This window comes from Trichechus manatus, unplaced genomic scaffold (assembly GCF_000243295.1).
Source record: "Trichechus manatus latirostris isolate Lorelei unplaced genomic scaffold, TriManLat1.0 scaffold00006, whole genome shotgun sequence".
NCBI lineage: Eukaryota > Metazoa > Chordata > Mammalia > Sirenia > Trichechidae > Trichechus > Trichechus manatus.
In genome coordinates, this window is record NW_004443942.1 from 9,155,410 (window position 1) to 9,180,189 (window position 24,780).

The following is a 24,780-nucleotide window of genomic DNA, read 5'->3' on the forward strand; positions in this document are numbered from 1 at the left end:
CATGCATTTTTAAGTAGACAAACCCTAGGTGGTAGAACCTGGCTCTGAGCACCCCCAGAGGCCCCAGTGAAACAGGCTGAAGAGCAGGAATGTTCTTGTGTTAGGGAAAGGGAGCAAAATGTTCAGGGACAGTGGGTACCGCCAGCTCTCCTCAAATCCAGTTCTTTCTAAACCCTGGCCTTGGGCTGTTACGTGAGGCTGCCTTGGGAGGCTGGTTCAGCTCGGTCTGAGGCTATCCTTAAGGAATTTTCACACCAGATAAGTGAGTCCTCTCAGAGCACAGGTAGTGTGTTAGATGATGCTTGAGGGGAAGGTTCGTTTGGGTCCGAGAGCTTTTGAGAGGCTCTGATAATACTAATCACAATGCATCCCCACATCATCTCTCTTCTTCCACATCTTCCCACTGAGAGAAGTCTAGAAACTGAAAACAAAATTCGTCTCACATTTCATCTGTAATAAATCAGCCTACTCCAAGCCCCTCTATCTGAGAGAGAAGATAGTTCAACAAGCTTTGTCTTAAACAAATGCCTTTAAGTTCCCAAACTCTGTCTGGATATGAAGAACAGACAAAAGTACTTACTCTTCTTGCAGAATGAATTCACTATTTTCTGGAGAAAACTGCCCGGTCACAGGATGCCTAAACACTGTGGTCTGCTGGTTATGGCTAAAGAGAAAGAGAGAGATGATGAATGGGAAAACATGCGAATGGATGGGATTACAAATGCAACAACAGGTCAGTAATGTGTGGGGACTCTTGGTCATCAAAGATTCCCCCAGGGTGAGAAAGTGGTGCCTCTTCTCTGTGATGCATTTGATCTATGAGAACTCAGCTACATCTAAAAACCAAGATCTTCCAGCTCAAGTGCCAAAGGCCACCTAAGAGGCAGGGATTTTAATTCTAGGGAAGCCTTGGCTCTAAGAGAATACTCCATCTTAGAGAGACACTTACTTCAACCAACTGAGACGTTGAACATAAAATTACTTTAAGAGGGCACAAGCCAAAACAAGAATGAAGGAAAGCAGACGGCACTTTCAACAGCTTCCAAAAACCGTGAACCAAGGAAGGAATTCTAAGAATTAGCCACCCACTCAGAAAATTCTATCTTCTTTAAAATTTTTCTCCCTACGACAAAATGTCTTCACTTCAGTGATGGGATATAAATGTATGGGCATGTCTCTGAAACATAACCTGCACAATTTCAACACTGGAGTTTCTATCACGCTTTCGAAGTTAGGAGGGATCAGCTTCCACGCCAAGCTGACAGACACAACCAAAGTGTGTAGGTGTCTTCTGTATTGACAAAGGCTGCCTGGTTCTTTGAAAAGGAGGAGGAACTGGCTCTCCATTCTAGAGGCCCCTGGGCGGCTGACTCTGGAGGCTGCTGGTTTGCTCCATGAATAAACTAACTTAGCTTCCTTCTTTTTAAAATAATAGGTGTTATTTAAAACACTCTTCACGATTATGAAACTAATATATGGTCATTTTAGAAATTTAGAAAATAATAGAAAAAAACAGTCACCCGTGATCTCACCAACTGGAGATATACCTGGATATCTTCTCATTCTAAGCTTTCCTTTTCTTCCATTGCTAAAAAACTTGTGATTATACCGTATATAAAAACTGTGTCTCCTCTTTTCACTACCTGTTAACATAGGAATTCCCTATGTCATTAAGACTTCTACATCTGAAATAGCTGAACAATAGTCTTATCATCTGGATGTAAATTTTTTCTTCATATAACCATTCAAAAGATGTTTACTGGGTACCTGTGCTCTAGACACTGCTTTAGATTCTAGTGTCACAGTCCAAACCCGCTGCGTCGAGTAGATTCTGACTCATAGTGACCCTACAGGACAGAGTAGAATTGCCCTATAGGGTTTCCAAGGAGCAGCTGGTAGATTCGAACTCTTAACCACTATGCCAACAGGGCTCCAGGGACACAGTAGTGAACAAAAAAGTCCTAATTCTCATAATTTTTTTATTGTTGTTAGTTGCCAATGAGTCAATTCTGACTGATGGCGACCCTATGCGCACAGAGTAGAACTGCTCCATAGGGTTTCCAAGTCCGTGACCTTTCCGAAGCAGATTGCCAGGCCTGTCTTCTGAGAAGCCTCTGGGTGGGTTCAAACCTTTCAGCTAGTAGTCAAGCTCTTGACCATCTGTTGCACCCCACCGCCTCTAGAAAGGTTTACCTTCCTCTAGTGCTGGACTTTTTAGGTGTCTCCCCTCCCTACTATTAAAATCAATACATTTTTTAGAATAGGCTTTTTCTGCAATTCAAATTATTTTCTTGTGTTAAAGTCCTAGAGGTAAAATTACTGAATTAAAGGCTATGGACATTTTTAAAGGCTCCTAATTCAGGCAGTTAAAATGTGTTCACTGTCAGAGTCAATAGATCATCTCAGTTTGGCAGTGTTAAGATATTAGCCCCGTCCCCAAGTTGAGCATTGAGCCTCCCTAGAGATTAGTAGGTCTAAATCAGCATAACAGAAAGGTTACAACAGAAAGTCTTTAGGCCTACAAAAGTTAAACTTACTCTACCCCTCCAGCAGTTAGAGCATCCTGTGTTCTGTGTCTGGGATAAGCTGGGCACTGAGGGTTCAAGCAGCCTGAACTCCAACAGCCAAACGCGAAGCAGGCGGAGCCTGATGGCTGGGCTGCTCCCTGGGCCCGGCAACTGTGCACCACCCCTGCCACCCTCTCACCCCAACCAACCACAGGCAGCCTCTGAATTCCCAGCTCCTGCTCCCAGGCAAGCTCTTAGAATCCTATGATCTCATCTGGCAAGGCAGCAGCCTGGTCTTCCCAAAAAAGCAGAGTTAAGGTATGAACATCTAGACGAAGAGAGAAGCAGGCCCCTTAACATAGAAATCCTTGTACCATGTTCAAGGGTTAGGTTTTATTTACACCCAGATTCTTCCAGAAAGTCATCTCCACTCTCCAGGAATTTGAAAACTTGAACTCTAATCTAAGCCTTCTCTCTGGACCTGCCTCATTCCCACCTGGAAAAAAAAAATTCCCTGTTCATAATGGGCACAACACTAAAGCAAAAACAACACTATCCACTATTACCTCTAAAGTGCTTTACAGTCTACACAACATTTTCTTACATATCTCAACTATTAACACCATCAAACCCCATTTTAGGAATGAGGACCTGGGCTCAGAGAGGTTAAGTGACTTACTCAAGATAACATCATCAATAAGTGATAAGACCAGGACATGAATCTAGGTCTTCAATTTCTAAATTCTGTGTTCTTTGCATTATAACCTGCTGTCCCCTTCCCTTAGGAGTCTGTGGGGCTGGCAGCATTCTGGCCATGATAAGAAAGTCCTAAAGATGGGCATCAGAAAAACGGTGCCATCCCGGTGCTACCCCCTCTCATCTTTCCCCCTTCTTGGCCCAAGGCCAAAGTTCTGAATAGCAATGCCTATATGACACTCACTTAGCCCTCACCACCAGGTCAGCTCGGTGGATCTCTGGTAGATGAAGGCAAAGAGCAGATCTTCTATGTGCCTGGAGCAGCATCCAACAGGTACTTCATATGTACTGCACAATCTTAATAGCAACTCCTTTCCCCTCCACTTTCAACTTGCACCAGCTTAAATCAGCCCAGAGTCTCGAGTAAATGAATACTGAGCTAGAAGGTGTGGGCAATAAGAAAAATTTTGCATTCTAACATTCGAAAGAAGATACTTTTAAAAGTGGACAAAAAATATCTGAATTTGATTAGACCTAGAGGCAACCCTGGTGGCGCAGGGGTTAAGAGCTCAGCTGCTAACCAAAAGGTCAGCAGTTCCAATCTACCAGCTGCTCCTTGGAAACCCTGTGGGGCAGTTCTACTCTGTCCTATAGGGTCGCTATGAGTCGGAATCAACTTGGTGGCAATGGGAACGGGTAGGGCAATCTTGCTTCCCTAGTATGGATGCGCCCTGTTTGCCAAGAAGGAGTTATGGGCCACAACAGCATCATCACCATCTCCTGCATTTACAGGAAGTTTTAACTGTGGTCACACTCATCATCTTATTTGACCTCCCAATTATCCATTGAGGTAGGCGGGACAGATATTTTTCTCCCCGTTACAGATAAGGAGATTGAAGCTCTGGGTTATGGGGTACTATTGGAACACTGTTTAAACAACAAAAGACTTATACATTGAAAAAAGAGATGAACCAGAGTAATGTCTCCTGAATACTAAGGTCTTAAAATTTGGTCATTTCTGATCAAACACACAGCTTGCTAATGGCAGAGTTTCTGAGTCAGCACTCTTTGAGCAAAGGAGCATGAGCTAGGTCCTTGGGCTACTTCACTCAGTCTTCCCAAATACCTAGCAGGGTAGGCTATGCATCACCACATCAGGCTACAGGTGAGGAAAGTGAGGCCCAGAAAGGGGGGGCAATCTGCCCACAACCACAGTCAACTCCTATGTTCCCGTCACACGACCACCCTTCTGATTTCTTTCCACTGCTCCAGGCTTGCCCTCACCAAACAAACAAACACTGGATCCTCAGACCCATTTGGAGATTGCAAAGTCCTCTAGTTTTACTTGTTGTCCTCCACCCCTCAGCCCCCAGAAAGAGCTCCAGCCAGCTCCATTTCCTGGTTCTAAAACTATAAAGAATCTCATGTCCTATCATCCCATCTCAAGAAGCATTCAGCAGGCACGAACACATCCCCTGAAATACCTGTTCTTAAACCTGAATTGCCACCTCACTCCCTGGAGGTGCAGAGATGGCCTGGCTGGGAGCCAGGTGGCTGGTTTCAAGGGACCACAGAACCTCTCTCTCCTCCATACTAGGGCTTCTGCTTCTCTTCAGGCTACTGAGAAAGTAATTTGGTAAATTAGGTAAGACACAACTCAGCCTTTATTTTTAGATCCTGCTTTCCCCCCAAAAATGAATGGCAACCAACCTGGCCTGGGAGAGCACCAGGGAACACAGAGAGCTGGTGGCTGAGAAGGATGACTCCGTGAAGACAGACCACAAGTAACCATCCTCGTAAATAAGCACGTCCTCACAAGCCTCAGACCAGAAGGACTTGAGTTAGGCCCTAAAGAAGTCTGACAGCAAACACAAGAGACTTGGAACAGAGAATAGTGAGGACCAGGGGGAACTGAGACTGATATGGACACAATATAAGAAAGAGCCCATCCACAACCACAGACTGGGCTAATCAAAATGTAAATGGATACTACAGTTTCTTCCTTGCAACTTTTTTTGCAAGATTAATTTTCTATTCATGTAGATTTTGACTATAATGTAAGAGGCAACTCTGGCTTGTTAAATATAAAGGTTCCAATTACTTAGCACTATAATTTTTTTGGCATGGTAAGAAGTCGTAAAATTATATCAATGATGCTCAACACTGGAGGTCACAGCACGCTGATAAATCTAGGATTCCGACAGGGGTGTGCTAAGAATGTGACAAATCTGCTCTGTCAGCACTAGTCTTATCTGGTTCATGCTCTAAAGAAGAGTAGAAACAGCTTAAAAAGTAAGGCAAGTGTCCAGCTTAAGAGCCTGAGGAGGGCTTCCATCAAGACTGTCTTCTCATTGTTATGCTCAGTGGTATTTGTTACTCTGGACCTTCTGGCTCCTCAGTGTGATCCCAGAATTATTCTAAAAGAGTTGCCCAAAGCCACATTCAGCACTGCCTCCAGGCTTGTTAAGGCACTTAATACCTTTGTTCTAAATCCCAGTGTCTCAAGAAAACCAAAGAGTCTGGGTAAACTATTGAGGTCCCATAACTGGAAATTGAAACAATGCCAAGGACACAAGAAGTTACTTCTTCAGTTTTCTCATTTGGGCAGCAGAGTCGAGAGGTAGCAATCAGAGTTGGTACAGCCATCTCCACATTCTCTCAACATTTCCTAATCTCTTTATGATCTTTGTTTTTGTTCTCTATGTGTGTGTGTGTGTGTGTGTGTGTGTGTGTGTGTGTGTGTAGTAAATATATACACAACATTTGTCATTTCAACGTTTTTTACATGTACAATTAGTGACATTATTCACTTTTACCTTGTTGTTCAAACATCACTACCATCCAAACATCTCCTTCTGTTTTATTTTACAAAATTGCTAGTTTAGTTTGGAGTGTCACCACTGTTGATCTAATGTTTGCTAAGGGGGCTGAGAATCTTATCTAAATGGTCTTTCGAGCTTGCACTATTTTGAAAATGTTAAGATTTACAACAGCTTGGTGCACAAAGGGCATTACTCAGACAGGCCCCTCTTCCAGAAACATGGGAACCGGGTGTTGATGAGCCAATGTATGTTCCCATCCTCTTCTCCAAGTGGAAGCTAACAACACAGCACTAGCCAGCCTCATTCAACATCCACCCTGAGCAATAAGTCAGCCCAGAGCCCTGAGGTCAGACGATCTGTGTTCAAACCAGAGCAAACCACTTCACCTCTCTGAGCGTCTCAGTTTGTTCATTTGTAAATAGGGGGTAATAATATCCTTTCAGCCTGATACTACCAAGAAAGCAGTGCTGGGAGCAGAGCCCATCCTTTGGACCTGAGGTTCCTGTGCAGAGAAGCTCCTAGACCAAGGGAAGTTTGATGACAAGGACCTTCCTCCAAAGCCCCAGAGAAAACCTTCCACTGGAGCTGGCACCCTGAATTCGGACTTCTAGCCTCCTAGACTATGAGAGAACACGTTTGTCTTTGTTAAGGCCATCCACTTGTGGTATTTCTGCTATAGCAGCCCTAGATAATTAAACACCATTGGTTTGGGGCTGAATCATTTTAGACTGTGTGATCAGATTCCAAACTCAACTGAGAAGCAATCACTGAGCATCCAGATCCTGCAATGCTTGTAATCAGTATAATAGTGTGTGTGTTTTGTCTTTTTTGTACGTTGTTTAAAACATTTACAAGAATCTGATTAAATTTCTGATTTTAAGTAATTCTTTAGAGAAAATAAATATGTTTATAACCAATGTTTAAATTTAAAAAAAAAAAATCCCTCCAAGGTTCCACCACTCTTCTGTCAGTTTGTCATACTGTGGTGGCTTGCATGTTGCTGTGATGCTGGAAGCTATGCCAACGGTATTTTACATACCAGCAAGGTCATCCATGGTGGACAGGCTTCAGCGGAGCTTCCAGACTAAGAGAGACTAGGAAGAAGGACATGGCAGTCTACTTCTGAAAAAATTGGCCAGTGAAAACCTTATGAATAGCAGCAGAACATTGTCTGATATGGTGCTGGAAGAAGAACCCCTCAGGTTGGAAGGCACTCAAAATATGACTGGGGAACAGTTGCCTCCTCAAACTACAGTCAACCTTAATGACGTAGATACAGGAAAGCTTCAGGACCTTCATTTGCTGCTGTGGCACAACTCAAAATGGAAAGAAACAGCTGCAAACATCCATTAATAATCAGAATGTGAAAATTGGAAATCGTCAAAAATGAAATAGAATGTGTAAAGATTGATATCCTATGCATTAGTAAACTGAAATGGACTGGTATTAGCCATTAGGAATCAGACAATCATATGGATACTATGCCAGAAATGACAAATTGAAGAGGAATGGCATCACATTCATTGTCAAAAAAACATTTCAAGATCTATTCTGAAGCACAACGCCATCAGTGATAGGAGGATAATAATAATAATAATAATAATACAACTATTATTCAAATTTATCCACCAACTACTAAGGCCAAAGATGAAGAAATTGAAGATTTTTTTACCAGTCTGTAATTGAAATTGATCAAACATGCAATCTGAAATTGATCAAACATGCAATCAAGATGATAATTACTGATGACTGGAATGTGCAAGTTGAAAACAAGAAGGATCAGTAGTTGGAAAACACGGCCTCGGTGATAGAAACGACATCGGAGATTGCGTGATAGAATTTTGCAAGACCAACTACGTCTTCATTGCAAATACCTTTTTCCAACAATATAAACAGCGACTATACATGTGGACCTCGCTGGATGGAATACGTAGGCATCAAATCATCTATATCTGTGTAAAGAGACGATGGAGAAGCTCAATATCATCAGTCGGAACAAGGCCAGGAGTCAACTGCAAAACAGACCATCAATTACTCATATACAAGTTAAAACTGAAGTTGAAGAAAATTACAGCAAGTCCACAAGAGCCAGAATATGACCTTGAAGTGTATCGCACCTGAATTTAGAGGTCATCTCAAGGACAGATTAAACGCATTGAATACTAATGACCAAAGACCAGACGAGTTGTGGAATGACATCAAGGACTTCACACATGAAGAAAGCAAAAGGTCATTAAAAAGATAGGAAAGAAAGAAAAGACCAAAATGGATGTCAGAAGAAACTCTGAAACTTGCTCTTGAACGTGGAGTAGATAAAGCGAACAGAAGAAATGACGTAAAAGAGATGAACAGAAGATTTCAAAGGGTGGTTTGAGAAGACAAAGTGTTATAATGAAATGTGCAAGATCTGGAGTTAGAAAACCAAAAGGGAAGAACACACTCAGCATTTCTCAAGCTGAAAGAACTGAAGAAAAAATTCGAGACTTGAGTTGCAATTTTGAAGGATTCTACAGGAAATACTGAACAACGCAGGAAGCATCAAAAGAAGATGGAAGGACTACACACAGTCACTGTACCCAATAGAACTGGTTGACATTCAGTCATTTTAGGAGGTAGCATATTATCAAGAACTGATGGTACTAAACAAAGAAGTCCAAGCTGCAATGAAGGCATTGGCAAGCAAAAAGAACAAGGCTCCAGGAATTGATGGAATACCAATTGACACGTTTCAACAAACGGATGCAATGCTGGAGGTGCTCCTTTGTCTATGCCAAGAAATTTGGAAGACAGCTACCTGGCCAACTGACTGGAAGAGATCCACATTTGTGCCCATTCCAAAGAAAGATAATCCAACAGAATGTGGAAATTATCGACAATATCATTAATATTACACGCAAGTAAAATTTTGCTGAAGATCATTCAAAAGCGGTTACAGCAGTACATCAACTAGGGAACTGACAGAAATTCAAGCCGGATTCAGAAGAGGACTTGGAATGAGGGATATCATTGCTAACGTCAGATGGATCATGGCTGAAAGCACAGAATATCAGAAAGACGTTTACCTGTGTTTTACTGACTATGCAAAGGCATTTGACTGAGTGGATCATAACAAATTATCGATAACATTGGAAAGAATGGGAATTTCAGAACATTTAATTGTGCTAATGCAGAACCTATCTGTAGACCAAGAGGTAGTCATTCAAACAAAACAAGAGGATACTGAGTGGTTTAAAATCAGGAAAGGCATGCGTCAGGGTTGTATCCTTTCGCTATACTTATTGAATCAGTATGCTGAGCAAATTATCTGAGCAGCTGGACTATATGAAGAAGAACATGGCATCAGGATTGGAGGAAGACTCATTAACAAAATGATATGTGATATGCAGATGACACAACCTTGCTTGTTGAAAGTGAAGAGGACTTGAAGCACTTACTGATGAAGATCAAAGACTACAGCCTTCAGTATGGATTACACCCCAACAAAAATACAAAAATCCTCACAACTGGACCAATAAGCAACATCATGATAAATGGAGAAAAGACTAAAGTTGTCAAAGCTTGTATTTTATTTGGATGCATAATCAACACCCATGGAAGCAGCAGTCAAGAAATCAAATGACGTATCACATTGGGCAAATCTGCTGCAAAAAGCTCTTCAAAGTGTTAAACAGCAAAGTTGTCACTTTGAGTACTAAGGAGCACCTGGCCCAAGCAATGGTATTTTCAATCACTGTATATGCATGTGAAAGCTGGACAATGAATAAGGAAGACCAAAGAAGAACTGACTCCTTTAAATTATGGTGTTGGCAAAGAATGTTGAATATACATACCAGGGACTGCCAGAAAAACAAACAAATCGGTCTTGGAAGAAGTACAGCCAGAATGCTTCTTAGAAGCAAGAATGGCAAGACTTTGTCTTACATACTTTGGACATGTTATCAAGAGGGACTAGTCCCTGGAGTAGGACAACCATGCTTGGTAAACTAGAGGGTCAGGGAAAAAGAGGAACACCCTCTATGAGATGGACTGACACAGTGGCTGCAACAATGTGCTCAAACATAGCAAAGATTGTGAGGATGGTGCAGGACAGGGCAGTGTTTTGTTCTGTTGTACACAGGATCACTATGACTTGGAAGCGACCAGACGGCACCTAACACACAAAAAGGTTATTTTGAGGATAAAATGAGAATACGTATTTTAAAAACCTGGCATAATTCCTGGTATACAGAGGGTACTCAATGTTTGCTGAACCTGACTATGCCTTGTCTATGGCAATGACCAGTAGGCATCTAAAATTTAACAGAGCAAAGATGGAATGAACTCCCTCTCTCCACTCCCCTAACACAATACTCCTCCCTCCAGGCTTCTCTATTTCCAGTAACAGCATCACTATCCAAAAATCCTGGAGTCATCCTCTATTCCTTTCTTTCCTTTAACCCTCACATATAATGTATTAGCAAGTCTTGTTGCCTCTACTTACAAAACATACTCTGAATTTATTCACTTCTCTTCATCTCTACCGCCAGTATCCTAGTCATCTCTTGAGGCAACAGCCTCCTAACTATACTTGCTGCTTCCTCCCTGGCCTCTCTACCACCCATCCCCCTCACTGGAACCCTGATGGATCTTTTAGAAGTCTAAGTGACACCACATCACATTTCTTTAAACCCTAGAACAGCTCCACATCACACATGGAGCAAAATTCAAACTCTTTATCTTGATTTTCAAGACTATAGATGACTTGGCCCCTGCCTAGATCTATCCTCACCGTGAATGATTCTTTCCCTTTCCCATCCTGCCCTAGTCACAGTGGCCTCCTTTCTGTTCCTCAAACAAGCTCTTTCCTCCTCAACATCCTTTGTACTAGCTGTCCTCTCAGCCTGGGTGCTCTTTCCCCAGGTTTTCATAGCTGGTTCACTGTCAATCAGGCCTGAGCTAAAGTATTCACCATCTAAGAGCCCTTCCAAACACCCACTAAAGGTCTCTGGTAACTTCATATCACATCATCCTATTTTAATTATCACTAGCTGTGTTTTCCATGTGAGCAAGGAACTTGCCTGTCTTTTCATGTTGTATCATCCTATTACATTGCCTGGCACATAGGAGGTACTCACAAAATATTTGCTGAGTGAATGAATGAGAAATGACTAAGGAGACTCCTACCTTAGAGCAAGGTCATGCCTCCAAATGAGCTAGCTAACTACAGAAATTGACTCAGTTCACAAAGAGACAAGAACCTAATGGGTCACCAACCTTCAGAAGGCAGTTGGCTTCTACTTTTACTGTCAGAGGAAGGAAGAATGAGACACCAACATGCCAAGAATGCTTCATCCTTGGCTCTCTCCCAACTATGTTACAATATAATTTGGAGAAATTAGCCTTCCCCTGCAACTTCTTCCCACCCCTGTAAGGAGGGTTAATACGCTCAACAGAGAGAATCAAAGAGTGGAATGCAAACACCCAGGAGAAAATTACTGAGTGATTAAAAACACAAGAGGATAATACAAACATCACCTGTACCTCCCTTTTGTGAACTATGAAGGGTATTGGTGAGAAACCTACAATTTGGTGACTGATTATACATTCTCTTGTACTGATCTCTATTTATTTCATGTGTGTTTGTTCTCTTCTCCCCTTCTCCCTGCCCGCAGTAAGAAACTCAGTTCCTGGAGGGCTGGGAGCAGTCATTTACATTTTTCATGTATGTCCTGTAGCACAGAAATAGTAATACCCATGCAGTAGGCACCTGAACTCCTTTAACTAACTCGAGAGCCTGAGCACAAACACATGGATCTCCTCACCATCTCATTTTCTGGTTTCAGCAGCCCAGTGCATTACAAAGCCCCCCAGAGAGTGGAGGAGGCAGGAGCCCACATGCTCTGATGAAGGAGCCTACACCTAGGCTGGGAGACTACTAGCCCAGGGGAGCATGGACCAAACCAAAGCAAAGGCCTCTCCCACTCCCAAACTACAGCATCTGACCTGCACTCACTTGCTAACTAGGCAGCAACTCTGAGATCCAGCCAAAGCCAAGACCCACTACCTGGAGGGTGAGTCAGTAATTGCTCCCCTTGTCCAAAGGTGCAAAAGGGGCAGAGCCTGGTCCAGACAGTACTGGGCATGAGAGAGACACAAAATTAACAGAGTGAACTGAAAGTTCTCACACCTCACAAAGAGGAAGTCTGTCCTTTCCAAACCTCGGCTTTAATAGACTGAAGTTGTCCACGTATTTGAAAAGCTCTACATTTCATTAGGCTATCCAGATGTTTTCAGATGCACTAAATGGCCAACTTATTTTGTAAAGCACCTCTTGTGACCCAGTAACCTGCACTGCAAACTCCTCTCCTTCCCATGAACATGGAGCCCCAACACTTAGGATTGCTAGTTGGTTTCCTATTAAGGAAGTTTTAATTTTGACTTCACAGGATGTCAGTAACCATGAAAAGATTAAAGCCAAACTCCTAATCTAACAAAGAAACAAACACAGATAGCATAAAAGGAGAGCTACACTCCCCTCCTACAACTTTTTTTAAAGAAAGTTGGCAGAGAAACAATGTTATAGGAGCCTGAGGTACCAGCTTTGTTACCACCAACCAACTCCATGCTCCTGAGCAGCTACTTAACCTCTCTGGGCCTCAGTTTTCTCATCTGTAAAATGAGAGGGTTGGGCTCTCCAGGAAGTCTGCAGAGCATGAACCCTGGCAGAACAGAGTCGCACAGACTGGAGCCAAATTCCAGCTCTGCCACACACTGGTGGTATGACCTTGAATGAGTTAGTGACCTTTCTGAGTCTTGGTTTCTTTATCTGTAAAAGGAGAAGATAATACCAACTCTGCAAGGTTGTTAGGAAGAGGACTGATAATGGCCCAGCCCATGGTAGACACTCAACCTTCAGCGACTGTTATATTTTTCTTTTGCTAACTCTAAAACTCCACTCTAAGAGACTAAAGTTGTTTTGCCTTTTCCCATGTTGCAAACTTCAGTATTATTAGCCTTATTATTAGCCTGTCATAGGACAGAGACTCAAGAACACATTTGCTTCCTTTTGAGTTAAGGGACAAAACACAACCTCCTGTTGAAACTTAGAAAGAACTCGCCTGCCAGGCAAAGTGGTTTAAGATCAACAGATGCCTTTCTTCTACCACAGTTCCATCCCTCATAGGGTTGAGCCTAATGGTTCAGAAAGTGTAGCCCATGAAAACCACCTCCCCAGTAGGCTGCACTGAGCCAGGGACCCACTTTCTTTAGAAGTTTAAAAACTTCACGGTAAACGTTTTCAGCCTCTGAGAACACCCAGTTTAATGCTGTGTTAATGCTCTCAAAAAAATCAGGTCCTTCAACTGGATAGGTGACGTTTTAAGCATCTTCCAACTGTAACATTTTAAGATGCTGAAGTTCATCTCAAATTAATGCCTTCCACAGAGCTATAAACCGAAATTTAACACCACCACACGTAACTGAAGACACAAAACAACAGGCCGAACAGTTGTCCTCCCTGATCTCACTTGCCTTTAGAATATCCTTTGTAATAACATCAGGGGGTATAGTTAATGACATTTTTGTCCATCTACTTACAATTTTTTTTTTTTTTTAACTGCAGGTCCTCCCAACGATCGAAAACTCCCTTTCCCTCAGTCCTCAGTCATTACTTGACTTTGATGAATCAGAATACACTGCAGCAAACTGAATCCCAGTGAAACCAGTACAGGACTAACCTGCTGTCTTACTCTTGCTGGGAAAGGCTGAAGACACACTCACTCTCCTTGAGCTCCATGTTTAGGGTTGTGTCTTCTCCTGTTTGCAACCTTCAGAAAACCCTAGTGCAGGTCAGAGATGTAGGGTGCACCCCAGCCGCCTACAGAGGAGAAAGGGAGGCTTCCAAACTGTCTTCTCTATTATTTCACTTCTTGAGCAGCTGCCTCCTAAGGTGTTATGAATCCAGCAGCTACTTAGTCCTGCTCATTCATTCCCCTTCCTCCTTCCTCTCCACCCCCACGCAAAAACTGGCAACTATGCAGGAACATAGTTCCAGCTCTGAGTCACCACCCCGTGCGGCCAAAGAGAGCGCTGGCTGGAGGTAAACAGCAAGGCAAGCACTTTGTTTCTCTAGGGCCCAATTCTTCTGCTCTTCTTTGGGACTGTGGGGTCGGCCACCCCATCTAGAACAAGACATATGAAACCTACTAGCTGTGGGGTCAGAATGAGTTGCTCCCTCAGTTTTGCCCTGCTATACTATGGTTGGAATCAGCCCCAAAGCAGAGTCTTTGGAGGAGAAATAATGGCTCCTTTTATCAACATTTCACACCGGGCAGGGAAGGGGTTGAGCAGTTAAGCCACAACACCCCCCCTCCCTGATAACAATCATCATTGCTTGGGATGGCTAAGGCTCTCTCATCACAAATTTATCCGTGTGGCTCTCACTCCCAGACCAAAAAAAAAAACCAAACCCGTTGCCGTCAAGTCGATTCTGACTCATAGCAACCCCATAGGGCAGAGTAGAACTGCCCTATAGAGTTTCCAAGGAGCAGCTGGTGGATTCGAACTGCCAACCTTTTGGTTAGCAGCTGTAGCTCTTAACCACTACACCACCAGGGCTTCTCTCACCCACAGAGAGGTCTGCAAAGGAAGAGGGGTCAGAAAAAGACACTAAGGCACCAAAGTCACAGGCTTTACTGCCACCCCTGGATAGGTAATGGTGCTGGGCTTCTCACCAGAGCAGCAACACTGTGGCTGTTTTCACTGCAACCTACATAGGTCTACAGGTCACAGTGCAGGTGAGCACTTGAATATAAGCTCTGCAGAGTAGGGGTTTCTGTTTTCAGTTATGTTTCCAGTGCCTAGCATAGCGCCTGGCACATAGTAGGTGCTCAATTAAGTATCTGCTGAATGAAAAAAAAAATACAGAAGACTTTGTTGTATCTACTTGGGATAATAGTTCTACTAAAATCTGTATCCATTTTTTCCCTATTAGAAATCTCCATATCCTTCCCAATGCCTTAACACTGCCTGTAGTGAATGTTCTATAAATCTCTAAATCCAGAAACAATTTATTCTGAAACTAATGAAGTTCAAACTTTAGGGCCGCTCAAAGGCTCAAGGGAGGGCCCTAGCAATGTGTTTAAATGCTTTTTATAATCTTACATATTTTTAAGGAGGACATCCAACCTGCATAAACATCAAGTCCCACAAAATATAGATCCACCACAGGAGAATGAAATAAAAAATGGCTCATGAGTCATCTTGACATGTCATCCTAACAAGGGCATTTGGTTTAACAAATTTTGTTTTAAGCACAGAGGAGATACACCTTAACCTATAGACATATCCTAATCAATCACAAGTCAATTGCTATAAAGACTGGATTAGGTGTTAACAGCACAAACTCCATTCAACCCACACATACTTGGCCCTACTATGTGCTTAGCATTTGAGTGCTTTGGGGAAAAGCAATGATTACACCATAATTACTCCCAGTGAATGTGAGCTTAAGAAATAGGAGTTTACAATCCAATAGGACAGACAGATACAGACACAGACATAGTTATAGATATATGTATAGATATCTACATATATAGATATCTATACATATGTCTACAGATTGGAATGAATGCTGTAACAGAGAAGTAAAGCAAAGCACACTTACTTGCTAAGTATCAACTTCCTAGGTACAACAACCCTTGAAGGTAAGTCATATTATCCCCATTTGCAAATGAGAAAATCAAGGCCCAAAGGAGTCAAGAACCACCCCAAGGCCATATAACTTAGTAAGTGGCCTGGTCAGAATTCAACCCAGATCTGCCTAACTTCAGAGTGTAGGTTTGTTTTAGTGGCTATACTTCAGTCAATGCCCTGTTGCTCTACAGAACCTCCAAAACATCTGGGGAGACATGCTGGCTTCAGAGCTCCCAGAACCACATCAGGTACCAGCAGAGGCTGGCAAGCTTCCAGAGGCCCATACTTCCACCAATGGAGTAAAGGGAAGTGTCATGAGCTTATTCATCACATATACAGGTATAACTTTTTCACCAGGCAACACCCAAGCAGGGATCAGTGACAGATACCTGTGAGCCAGAGGGGACATCTTTGTTGCCATATTAATCATGCTGGAGCACAGCTCTCATTCTATCATCTCCTGCCCATACATCCTCCCCGGCTCCTCACCGACCAGAGCCTCCTTATCTCTCACTGCTTCCTTGTACCTTTGGCTCCTGCAAATTCATCTGTTCACCAGTTCTCAAGTCACTCTGTCTTTCCTACCCCTGGGCCTTTGCTCCTGTTGTCTTTTTGCCTAATGAATTCTGCCCAACCTTCAAGGCCCCTTCTCTTCCAAGAAGTCCTTCCGGATGACTCCAGGCCACTATGATTTCACCTTCCTCAATACCCAGCACTGAAGGCTTGTAGTCCTCATATAGCAATTATACTTTCCAACAACTCTTTTCATAAATTATTTAAGTACTAAATTTTACAGAAGGGACAGTATACACTAAAAAGAAGTTCTCTTTCCTGCCTCCAATTTAGTGTCAATCCCAGAGGCATTCCTTTACCAGTTTCTTGCATAACCTTTGGGTTTTGGGTTTGTTTTTTTGTTTTTTTGCATTTATTAAATTTTCATGCATTTAAAATTTTATATATACATCTTTTTGGAAAACAATTTACATAAACAGAATAAAACTGTATATATTATTCTATAATTTGCTTTTTACTATACATAGCCTGAGCTTCTCTATATCCACATGCAGGGATAAACATAAGCAGTCACCTCCACACAAAGCTCCCCTAGAACCTCACTGCAGACCAGTCCAACCCTTAGAGAGAGAGGACTCAGAAGCCCATTCCATACACCAAGCCTGCCCCAACATATATCAGAAGTTTCAAACTGATGATCTGCAAAGCAATTCTTCACACAAATTAAATTTTATTTGTTCCTCAGTTTTTAAAAATTAAACCTAAAAACAGAATAATTTCGCATAAAAATTCAGCTCATCTTGGAAAAAGCCGTGGCAACACTGGCCTCCATGAGAGGCAGAATGACCTTTCCAGTTCACTGCAATCCCCACCACTCCCTATTGATTCCCGAGATTCAGGGTGAACACGTGGTGCTATTTATCATCACACTTGCATTTCTAGTTTTCCTATAGTAGACAAGCTTCTTTGTATACATCTCAACCAGAATTGGGAAAACAAAAAGATAAACAGAATCAACCAAATATTACAAAAACACGTTAGAGAGCGTAAACACAGGTTGCTTTTTTTTATTATTTGCTAAACCTCTGAACTCAGGCCTTGACTTGCAATACTGAAGGATTCAATGGGCAAAAAACTGAATGACCCAGGAAGCATCAAAAAAAAAGATGGAAGGAATACAGTGTCACTGTACCAAAAAGAATTGGTCGATGTTCAACTATTTCAGGAGGTAGCATATGATCAAGAACCGATAGTGTTGAAGGAAGAAACCTAAGCTGCACTGAAGGCATTGACAAAAGACAAGCCTCCAGGAACTGACAGAATACCAATTGAGATGTTTCAACACATGAATGCAACGCTGGAAGCGCTCACTCATCTATACTAAGAAATTTGGAAGAAAGCTACCTGGCCAACAGACTGGAAGAGATCCATATTTGTGCCCATTCCAAAAAAAGGTGATTCAACTAAAAGTGAAAATTGTTGAACAATATCATTAATATCACACACAAGTAAAATTTTGCTGAAGAGCATTCAAAAGCGATTACAGCAGTACATTGACAGGGAACTGCTAGAAATTCAAGCTGGATTCAGAAGAGGACATGGAACCAGGGATATCACTGTTGATGTCAGATGGATCCTGGCTGAAAGCAGAGAATACCAGAAAGATGTTTACCTGTGTTTTATTGACTATGCAAAGGCATTCAATTGTAGGGATCATAACAAATTACGGATAACATTGCAAAGAATGCGAATTCCAGAATACTTAATTGTGCTCATGAGGAACTCGTACGTAGATCAAGAGGCAGTCGTTCAAACAGAACAAGGGATAGTGCGTGGTTTAAGGTCAGGAAAGCTGCGCGTTAGGGTTGTATCCTTTCACTATACTTATTGTAGAAGCTGGACTATATGAAGAAGAACATGGCATCAGGATTGGAGGAAGACTCATTAACAACCTGCGATATGCAGATGACACAACCTTGCTTGCTGAAAGCAAAAAGGACTTGAAGAACTTACTGATGAAGATCAAAGACCACAGCCTTCAGTATGGATTACACCTCAACATAAAGAAACAAAAATCTTCTCAGCTAGACAACAAGCAACATCATGATAAATGGAGAAAATATTGATGCTGTCAAGGATTTCATTTTACTTGGATCCACAATCAATACCCACGGAAGCAGCAGTCAAGAAATCAAATGACATATCACACTGGGCAAATCTGCTGCAAAACACCTCTTTAAAGTGTTAAAAAGCAAAGATGTCACCTTGAAGACTAAGGTACACCTGACCCAATCCACGGTGTTTTCAATTGATGTATATGTATGTGAAAGCTGGACAATGAATAAGGAAGACCAAAGAAGAATTGATGTGCTTGAATTATGGTGTTGGTGAAGAATATTGAATATACCATGGACTGCCAGAAGAACAAACAAATCTGTCTTGGAAGAAGGACAGCCAGAATGCTCCCTAGAAGTGAGGATGGCGAGACTTTGTCTCACATACTTTGGACATGTTATCAGGAGGGACCAGTCCCCGGAGAAGGACATCATGCTTGGTAAAGTAGACAGTCATCAAAAAAGAGGAAGACCCTCAAAGAGATGGACTGACACAGTGGCTGCAACAATGGGCTGAAGCATAGCAATGATTGTGAGGATGGTGAGGACTAGGCAATGTTTTGTTCTGTTGTACATAGGGTCACTACCTAACAACAAACCTCTGTACACATCTGAGCTTGCTATCCCTGTCTTATACCATTACCACTGAATCTAGAGAAGACCTTCCTTTTAGGAAGAGACCTGTTCTAAAGAATAAAAATTTCTTGCATACGGGTAAGAACTAGGGGAAGATGGCAAAAATAGTTCAGAAATCTCCCCTGTCACAAAAATCTCAGAAGAATCTTCCCAACAGTGAAAAGAGAATGGACTCGCCCTTAGCCTTCCTTGACTGGTCTCCTGAAGAGGTAAGCCCCAAGCTAGACAGCAGACTGTTTCTTCCATAAAGTGAAAAATCCAGAGAGGCACTGACAACAGTGCTGTCCCTGAAGAATCCAAACGAGGAGAGATGCCAACGGATGCAAGCCCCTAATACATACCCAAAGGGGCCTCTGATGGCAGGCAGTGACTCCTGAAACAGTAAAGCATCTGACCAAGTGCTGCCTGGGACAAGATCACAGACCACTCCCAGTCTGAAAAATGCAGTCTACTGTGATTGTCCCTGGGTGGTGCAAAGGTTAACATGCTCAGCTGCTAACGCAAAAGTTGGAAATTCAAGTCCATCCAGAGGTGCTGCAGAAGAAAGGCCTGGCAGTTTGCTTCCAAAAAACCAGCCATTGCAAACCCTATGGAGTATTCACTAACTAGATAGTAGACAAGAATTATCTCAGGTGAAGGGAAAGACAACACACATTATAGGGGAAGTCAGCACAACTAGACTAAACTAAAAGCTAAGAAGTTTCCTGAATATAACCAAACACTTCAAGTGACACAGTAGCAAGGATGGGGGTCTGGGGACCATGGTTTCAAGGGACAGCTAGGTCAACTGGCATAACAAAGTTTATTAAGAAAACGTTCTGCATCCCACTTTGGTGAACTGCGTCTGGGTTCTTAAAAGCTAGCGAGCGGCCATCTCAGATGCATCAATTGGTCCCAACCCACCTGGAGCAAAGCAGAATGAAGAACACCAAAGACATAAGCAAAATATTAGCCCAAGAGACAGAAAGGGCCACATAAACCAGAGACTTCATCAGCCTGAGACCAGAAGAACTAGATGGTCCCTGGCTACCACCAATGACCACCCTGATGGGTAACACAACATAGAGTCCATGATGGAGCAGGAGAAAAGCGGGGTGCAGAACTCATATTTTAGTAAAAAGACCAGACTTCATGGTTTGACTGAGACTGGAGGGACCCCAGAAGACATGGCCCCCGGACTCTTTGTTAGCCCAAAACTAAAACCATTCCTGAGGCCAACTCTTCAGACAAAGATTACACTGGACTATAAGACATAAAATGATACTCACAAAGAGTGTGCTTCTTAGCTCAAGTAGATACGTAAGACTAAATGGGAAACTCCTGTCTGGAGGCGAGATGAGAAGACAGAAAGAGACAGGAGTTGGTTGAATGGACACGGGAAATCCGAGGTGGAAAGGAGGAGTGAGCTGTCACAGTATAGGGAGAGCAACTAGGGTCACAAAACAATGTATGTACAAATTTTTGTATGAGAAACTAACTTGAATTGTAAATTTTCACTTAAAGCACAATTAAAAAAAAGAAAACTCTATGGGGCACAGTTCTACTCTGGCACACATGGGGTCTCCATGAATTAGAATCAACTCAACAGCAACTGCATTGGTTTTTATTGAGATGTTTGGAGAACAGGCCCTGGAGTCAGGCCTTCAGCTGCCCACAGCACAGACAGGCAAACTGCTTCAGAAAGGACCTGTGAAAAGCTGCCACCATTTAAAAAAAATAATTGCTTAAGCTAGATATTCGGGAGGAATTTTTAAAAGCCCACAATTACTAGATCATCAGATATGAATGATATTTTATTACTTGCCCCCAACACAATGTGTGATGTAAGTATATTTGTTCATTCATTTAACAAATATTTGAGAGCCAGCTAGGTCCCAGTCACATGTCTTATGCCTGAAGGGTGAGTAATCAAGAAAAGGGAGGAGGTGTGTAACAGCCTAGCCTCCATATCCTGTCAAAGGTGAACAAAAGGACAGAGTTTTCAGATTCATGAATGATCATTTGTCTTCTTAGTCAAGAGCTATAAATTCTCAATTAGTTTATTAAGCCAGCTTGAGACCTATGTCATCACAAAGGGTAAACCTTGCCTTCCAGAAATTACAGTACCAAGAGTTTTCGAGTTGAACATAACTCTGAGCGCACCTCATCCAATCTCTTTGTTTTACAGATGAAGAAACTAAGGCCTGGGAAGCTAAGAGAAGAGGTCGAGGTCAGAGTCATTACTGAACTATAACAACTGGTTCTTGAAAACAAGAATTAAGAAAAAAAATCAGTGGGGAGGGAGGATGAGGGTTATTTACTAAGTAGATAGTAGATAAGAATTATCTTAGGTGAAGAGCATGACAGCACACACTACAGGGGAAGTCAGCACAACTGGACTAAACGAAAGCTAAGAAGTTTCCTGAATACAATTAAACGCTTTAAGAGACAGAGTAGCAGGGGTAAAGGTCTGGGGACCATGCTTTCAGGGGACATCTAGGTCAACTGGCATAACAAAGCTTATTAAGAAAATGTTCTGCATCCTACTTTGGTGAGTGGCGTCTGGGGTCTTAAAAGCTTGCAAGCAGCCATCTAAGATGCATCAATTGGTCCCAACCACCTGGAGTAAAGGAGAATGAAGAACACCAAAGACACAAGGAAAGTATTAGCCCAAGAGACAGAAGGGGCCACACAAACCAGAGACATCATCAGCCTGAGACCAGCAGAACTAGATAGTGTCCAGCTACCACCAATGACCACACTGACAGGGAACGCAACAGAGAGTGCCTGATGCAGCAGGAGAAAGGTGGGGTGCAGAACTCAAATTCTAGTAAGAAGATCAGACTTAATGGTTTGAGACTGGAGGAACCCTGGAAGGCATGGCCCCCAGTTCTCTATCAGCCCAGAAATAAAACTACTTCCGAGGCCAACTCTTCAGACAGGGATTGGACTGGACTGTGGGACATAAAGTGATACTCATGAGGAGCGTGTCTCTTAGCTCAAGTAGATAAGATACAAGAGACTAAACGGGCAGCTTCTGTCCGGAGGTGAGATGAGAAGGCAGAGAGGGTTAGAAGCTGACTGAATGGACATGGGGAATCAGGGGTGGAAAGGAGTATGCTGTCACAGTATGGGGAGAGCAATTAGGGTCATGTAACAATGTACGTACAAAGTTTTGTATGGGGGACTAACTTGAAATGTAAGCTCTTTAAACTACAACAATAAAAAAATTTTTTTTTTAAATCACATATTGTTTCAAAATTAATTTCCTGCCTTAAACAAAGTCCACCTTCTAGTAACTAATTTCCACTAGTAAACATGAAAAATATATTTTAGAGCTGAGAATTCCTATGCCAGTGAAAAGATCTTGCACAGAAACCCAGTATTATTGGTCTGGATTCCAGCAGCATATAATAGCAAACTCTTAGTGGCTTTGATTTACTACAATCCCAGTGAGTCTACAGTGTGGCACAGTCATGACAATGGCCACTAGGACCTTCACTACCACCACAAGTTGCTGTCGAGTCAATTCCAACTCATGATGACCCTATGTGTGTCAGAGTAGATCTGTGCTCCATAGGGTTTTCAATGTCTAATTTTTCAAAAGTCGAACACCAGGCCTTTCTTCCAAGGTGCCTCTAGGTGGACTCAAACTGCCAACCCTTTTGGTTAGCAGCTGAGCATGGTAACCGTCTGCACCACCCAGAGACTAGGATCTTGGTCATTTAATAGTCCATACTATTAACTAACAAGGGAGGTAAAATGTTCTTCTATTTTGTACTAATCAGATCCCCTACCCAAACACTGTGTCCACTTCTGGGAACCATACCGATAGGCCAAAATGAAAAGCTGAGGCATGTGCAGGAGAGACAGGCCAGGTTTGTGAAGGGCTCAAAAGGGTCAAACAAAGCCTCATCACTGAAGGAACTGAAGTTGTATAGCCTCAGCAGACTCAGGACACATGACCACTGCCCTCATCGCTGAAGGGCTATCATGAGAAAGAGTAATTCAATTTTTTCCCTGAGGTCCAAGATGACTGAACTAGCTTCACTGGGTGGAGTCACTGGGAGGCATACTTTCCAAGAAACTGAGTGCCAACAATGTCACAGTCAGAGTAGCCTCTGTAACCACTGATGGCTTCTTCCCTGTTGGAAGTTTTCAAGCTCAGGACAATACACCACTTGGCAAGGATACTGCTTAAGAACGAACACAAACACCAGATCTTGAATCTGCCAAGATGACCTTATGCTCCCCTCCAGCTCTGTGAATCTATTAACCCATGAACCACACCAATTATGAGAGTGATGAGATTTCTGAAAAATATGGCTAGGATGCAGAGAGCCTGAGCATTAAGAGATGTTTATGCTGGGAAAGGGAGTCCCCGGATGTTGCAAACAGTTAACATGCTTGGCTGGTAACAGAAAGGTTGAAGGTTCAAGTCCACCCAGAGGCACCTCGGAAGAAAGGCCTGGAAATCTCCTTTCTAAAAATTAACCATTGAAAACCGTATGGAGGATAGTTCTACTCTGACATGCATGGGGTCACCATGAGTCGGAACTGAATTGATGGTAACTGGTAACTGGTGTGGTGGGAAAACAGAGAACAAGACCCTGTACAGAGCTATGGCTGAGACCCTATACCCAACTCCCAGGGATCTGGCAATAAGAGCAGGTGGTCACAGCCCTACAGGTGAGGCTGTTCTAGACCCTTTATGTCTCTTCTCACAGGAAGACTGACACTATTTCAAAAAGATTCAGGATTTCCATTGGAATCCAAGTCCAAAAACCACATTCCCTCCCTGCATCATGATGTCTCCTCTGACCCTACCCTGGGTATTTAATTTGTTCAAGTTAAATAACAATACCAGGCAAGTGGGAAGGGAAGAGGTCACTTTCCCCCTCTGGACCTCAATCTTCTCGTCTGTAAAATGGGAGAACTTCAGAGAGCAAGAACACAAGGAGCCCTTCCAGTTCTGACACCCTAACTCTGCTCTACCACTGTACCTTACTAGATTCCCTGTCTCTGAGTGTCCCTTCCATACTGGTGGGGCCAAGAATGTGGTGACAGGGGAGGCAGTAACTCTTCAGTACCCAGCACAAGAAAGACACAGCCAATAGTTTTTGCCATGCTACCCTGAGGTCAGAGCAGTAATGGAAGGAGGAAACCAAGAACAGGCAGAAAGTCGTCTGTCTGAGCTCACTCACAGGTGCGCAGCTTAGAGTGACCCACAAAAATCTTGACATTTAGTGCTTTAGTCCATAAACTGGTGCTGTGCTGTAAAGTATCAGCACGCAGATCTGAGAGCTGGCTGTGCACAGAGCCCAGGGGAGCTCCAAGAGGAATTGAAGCACGGGGTCTTTGTTTGGAAAGGAAAAAGTTAGCAGGCGGGGCATGAGAGGTAAAGTAGCCTAGCCACATTCCAGGAGGAGGAGCCTCCTGCGGCTGCGCCCCACAGTGCTGATGCTGCCGAAGGAATCGGGTTACCAAGCTGCCCTTCCTCCCTCCACACCTGCTTTCTCACTGGGACCTTTAGCTTGGCAAGACCTCCTGTTTCCCAAATGCCCCCTCAAAGTTTTTTCTAGCAGTGGTGTTTACGAAGCCAAAGGACCCCAGAGGGGAGTGGGCAACCAGGGCCTGAGGGACGTCCTTCCTCTCTGGCCTGGCGTCCCTCCACAGCCCAGGAAGGGAGACCATCACACCCTCAGTGCTGGGGAAAGGACTCAGGACATCCGGTCGGGGCGGGGGCGGGGGGGGGGAGTGGGTGGTTTCTGCCTATCTCACTTCTAGAAACGGACAAAATGGGATGATTTCGGAAAACCCCCACACAAGTCAATTTCCTAG

General features: G+C 43.0%; 1 protein-coding gene across 2 annotated transcripts in view; it reads right to left on the bottom strand.

The window, feature by feature from the left end:
* PLEKHA7 (pleckstrin homology domain containing A7) overlaps positions 1 to 24,780 on the bottom strand; it is a 229,665-nt gene that overhangs the window by 86,088 nt on the left and 118,797 nt on the right. For both annotated transcript variants that reach the window (XM_004369678.2, XM_023737555.1), the window contains exon 4: positions 581 to 664. In XM_004369678.2, the coding sequence (XP_004369735.2) occupies positions 581 to 664 (84 nt within the window). The remainder of the gene's footprint in view (positions 1 to 580; positions 665 to 24,780) is intronic.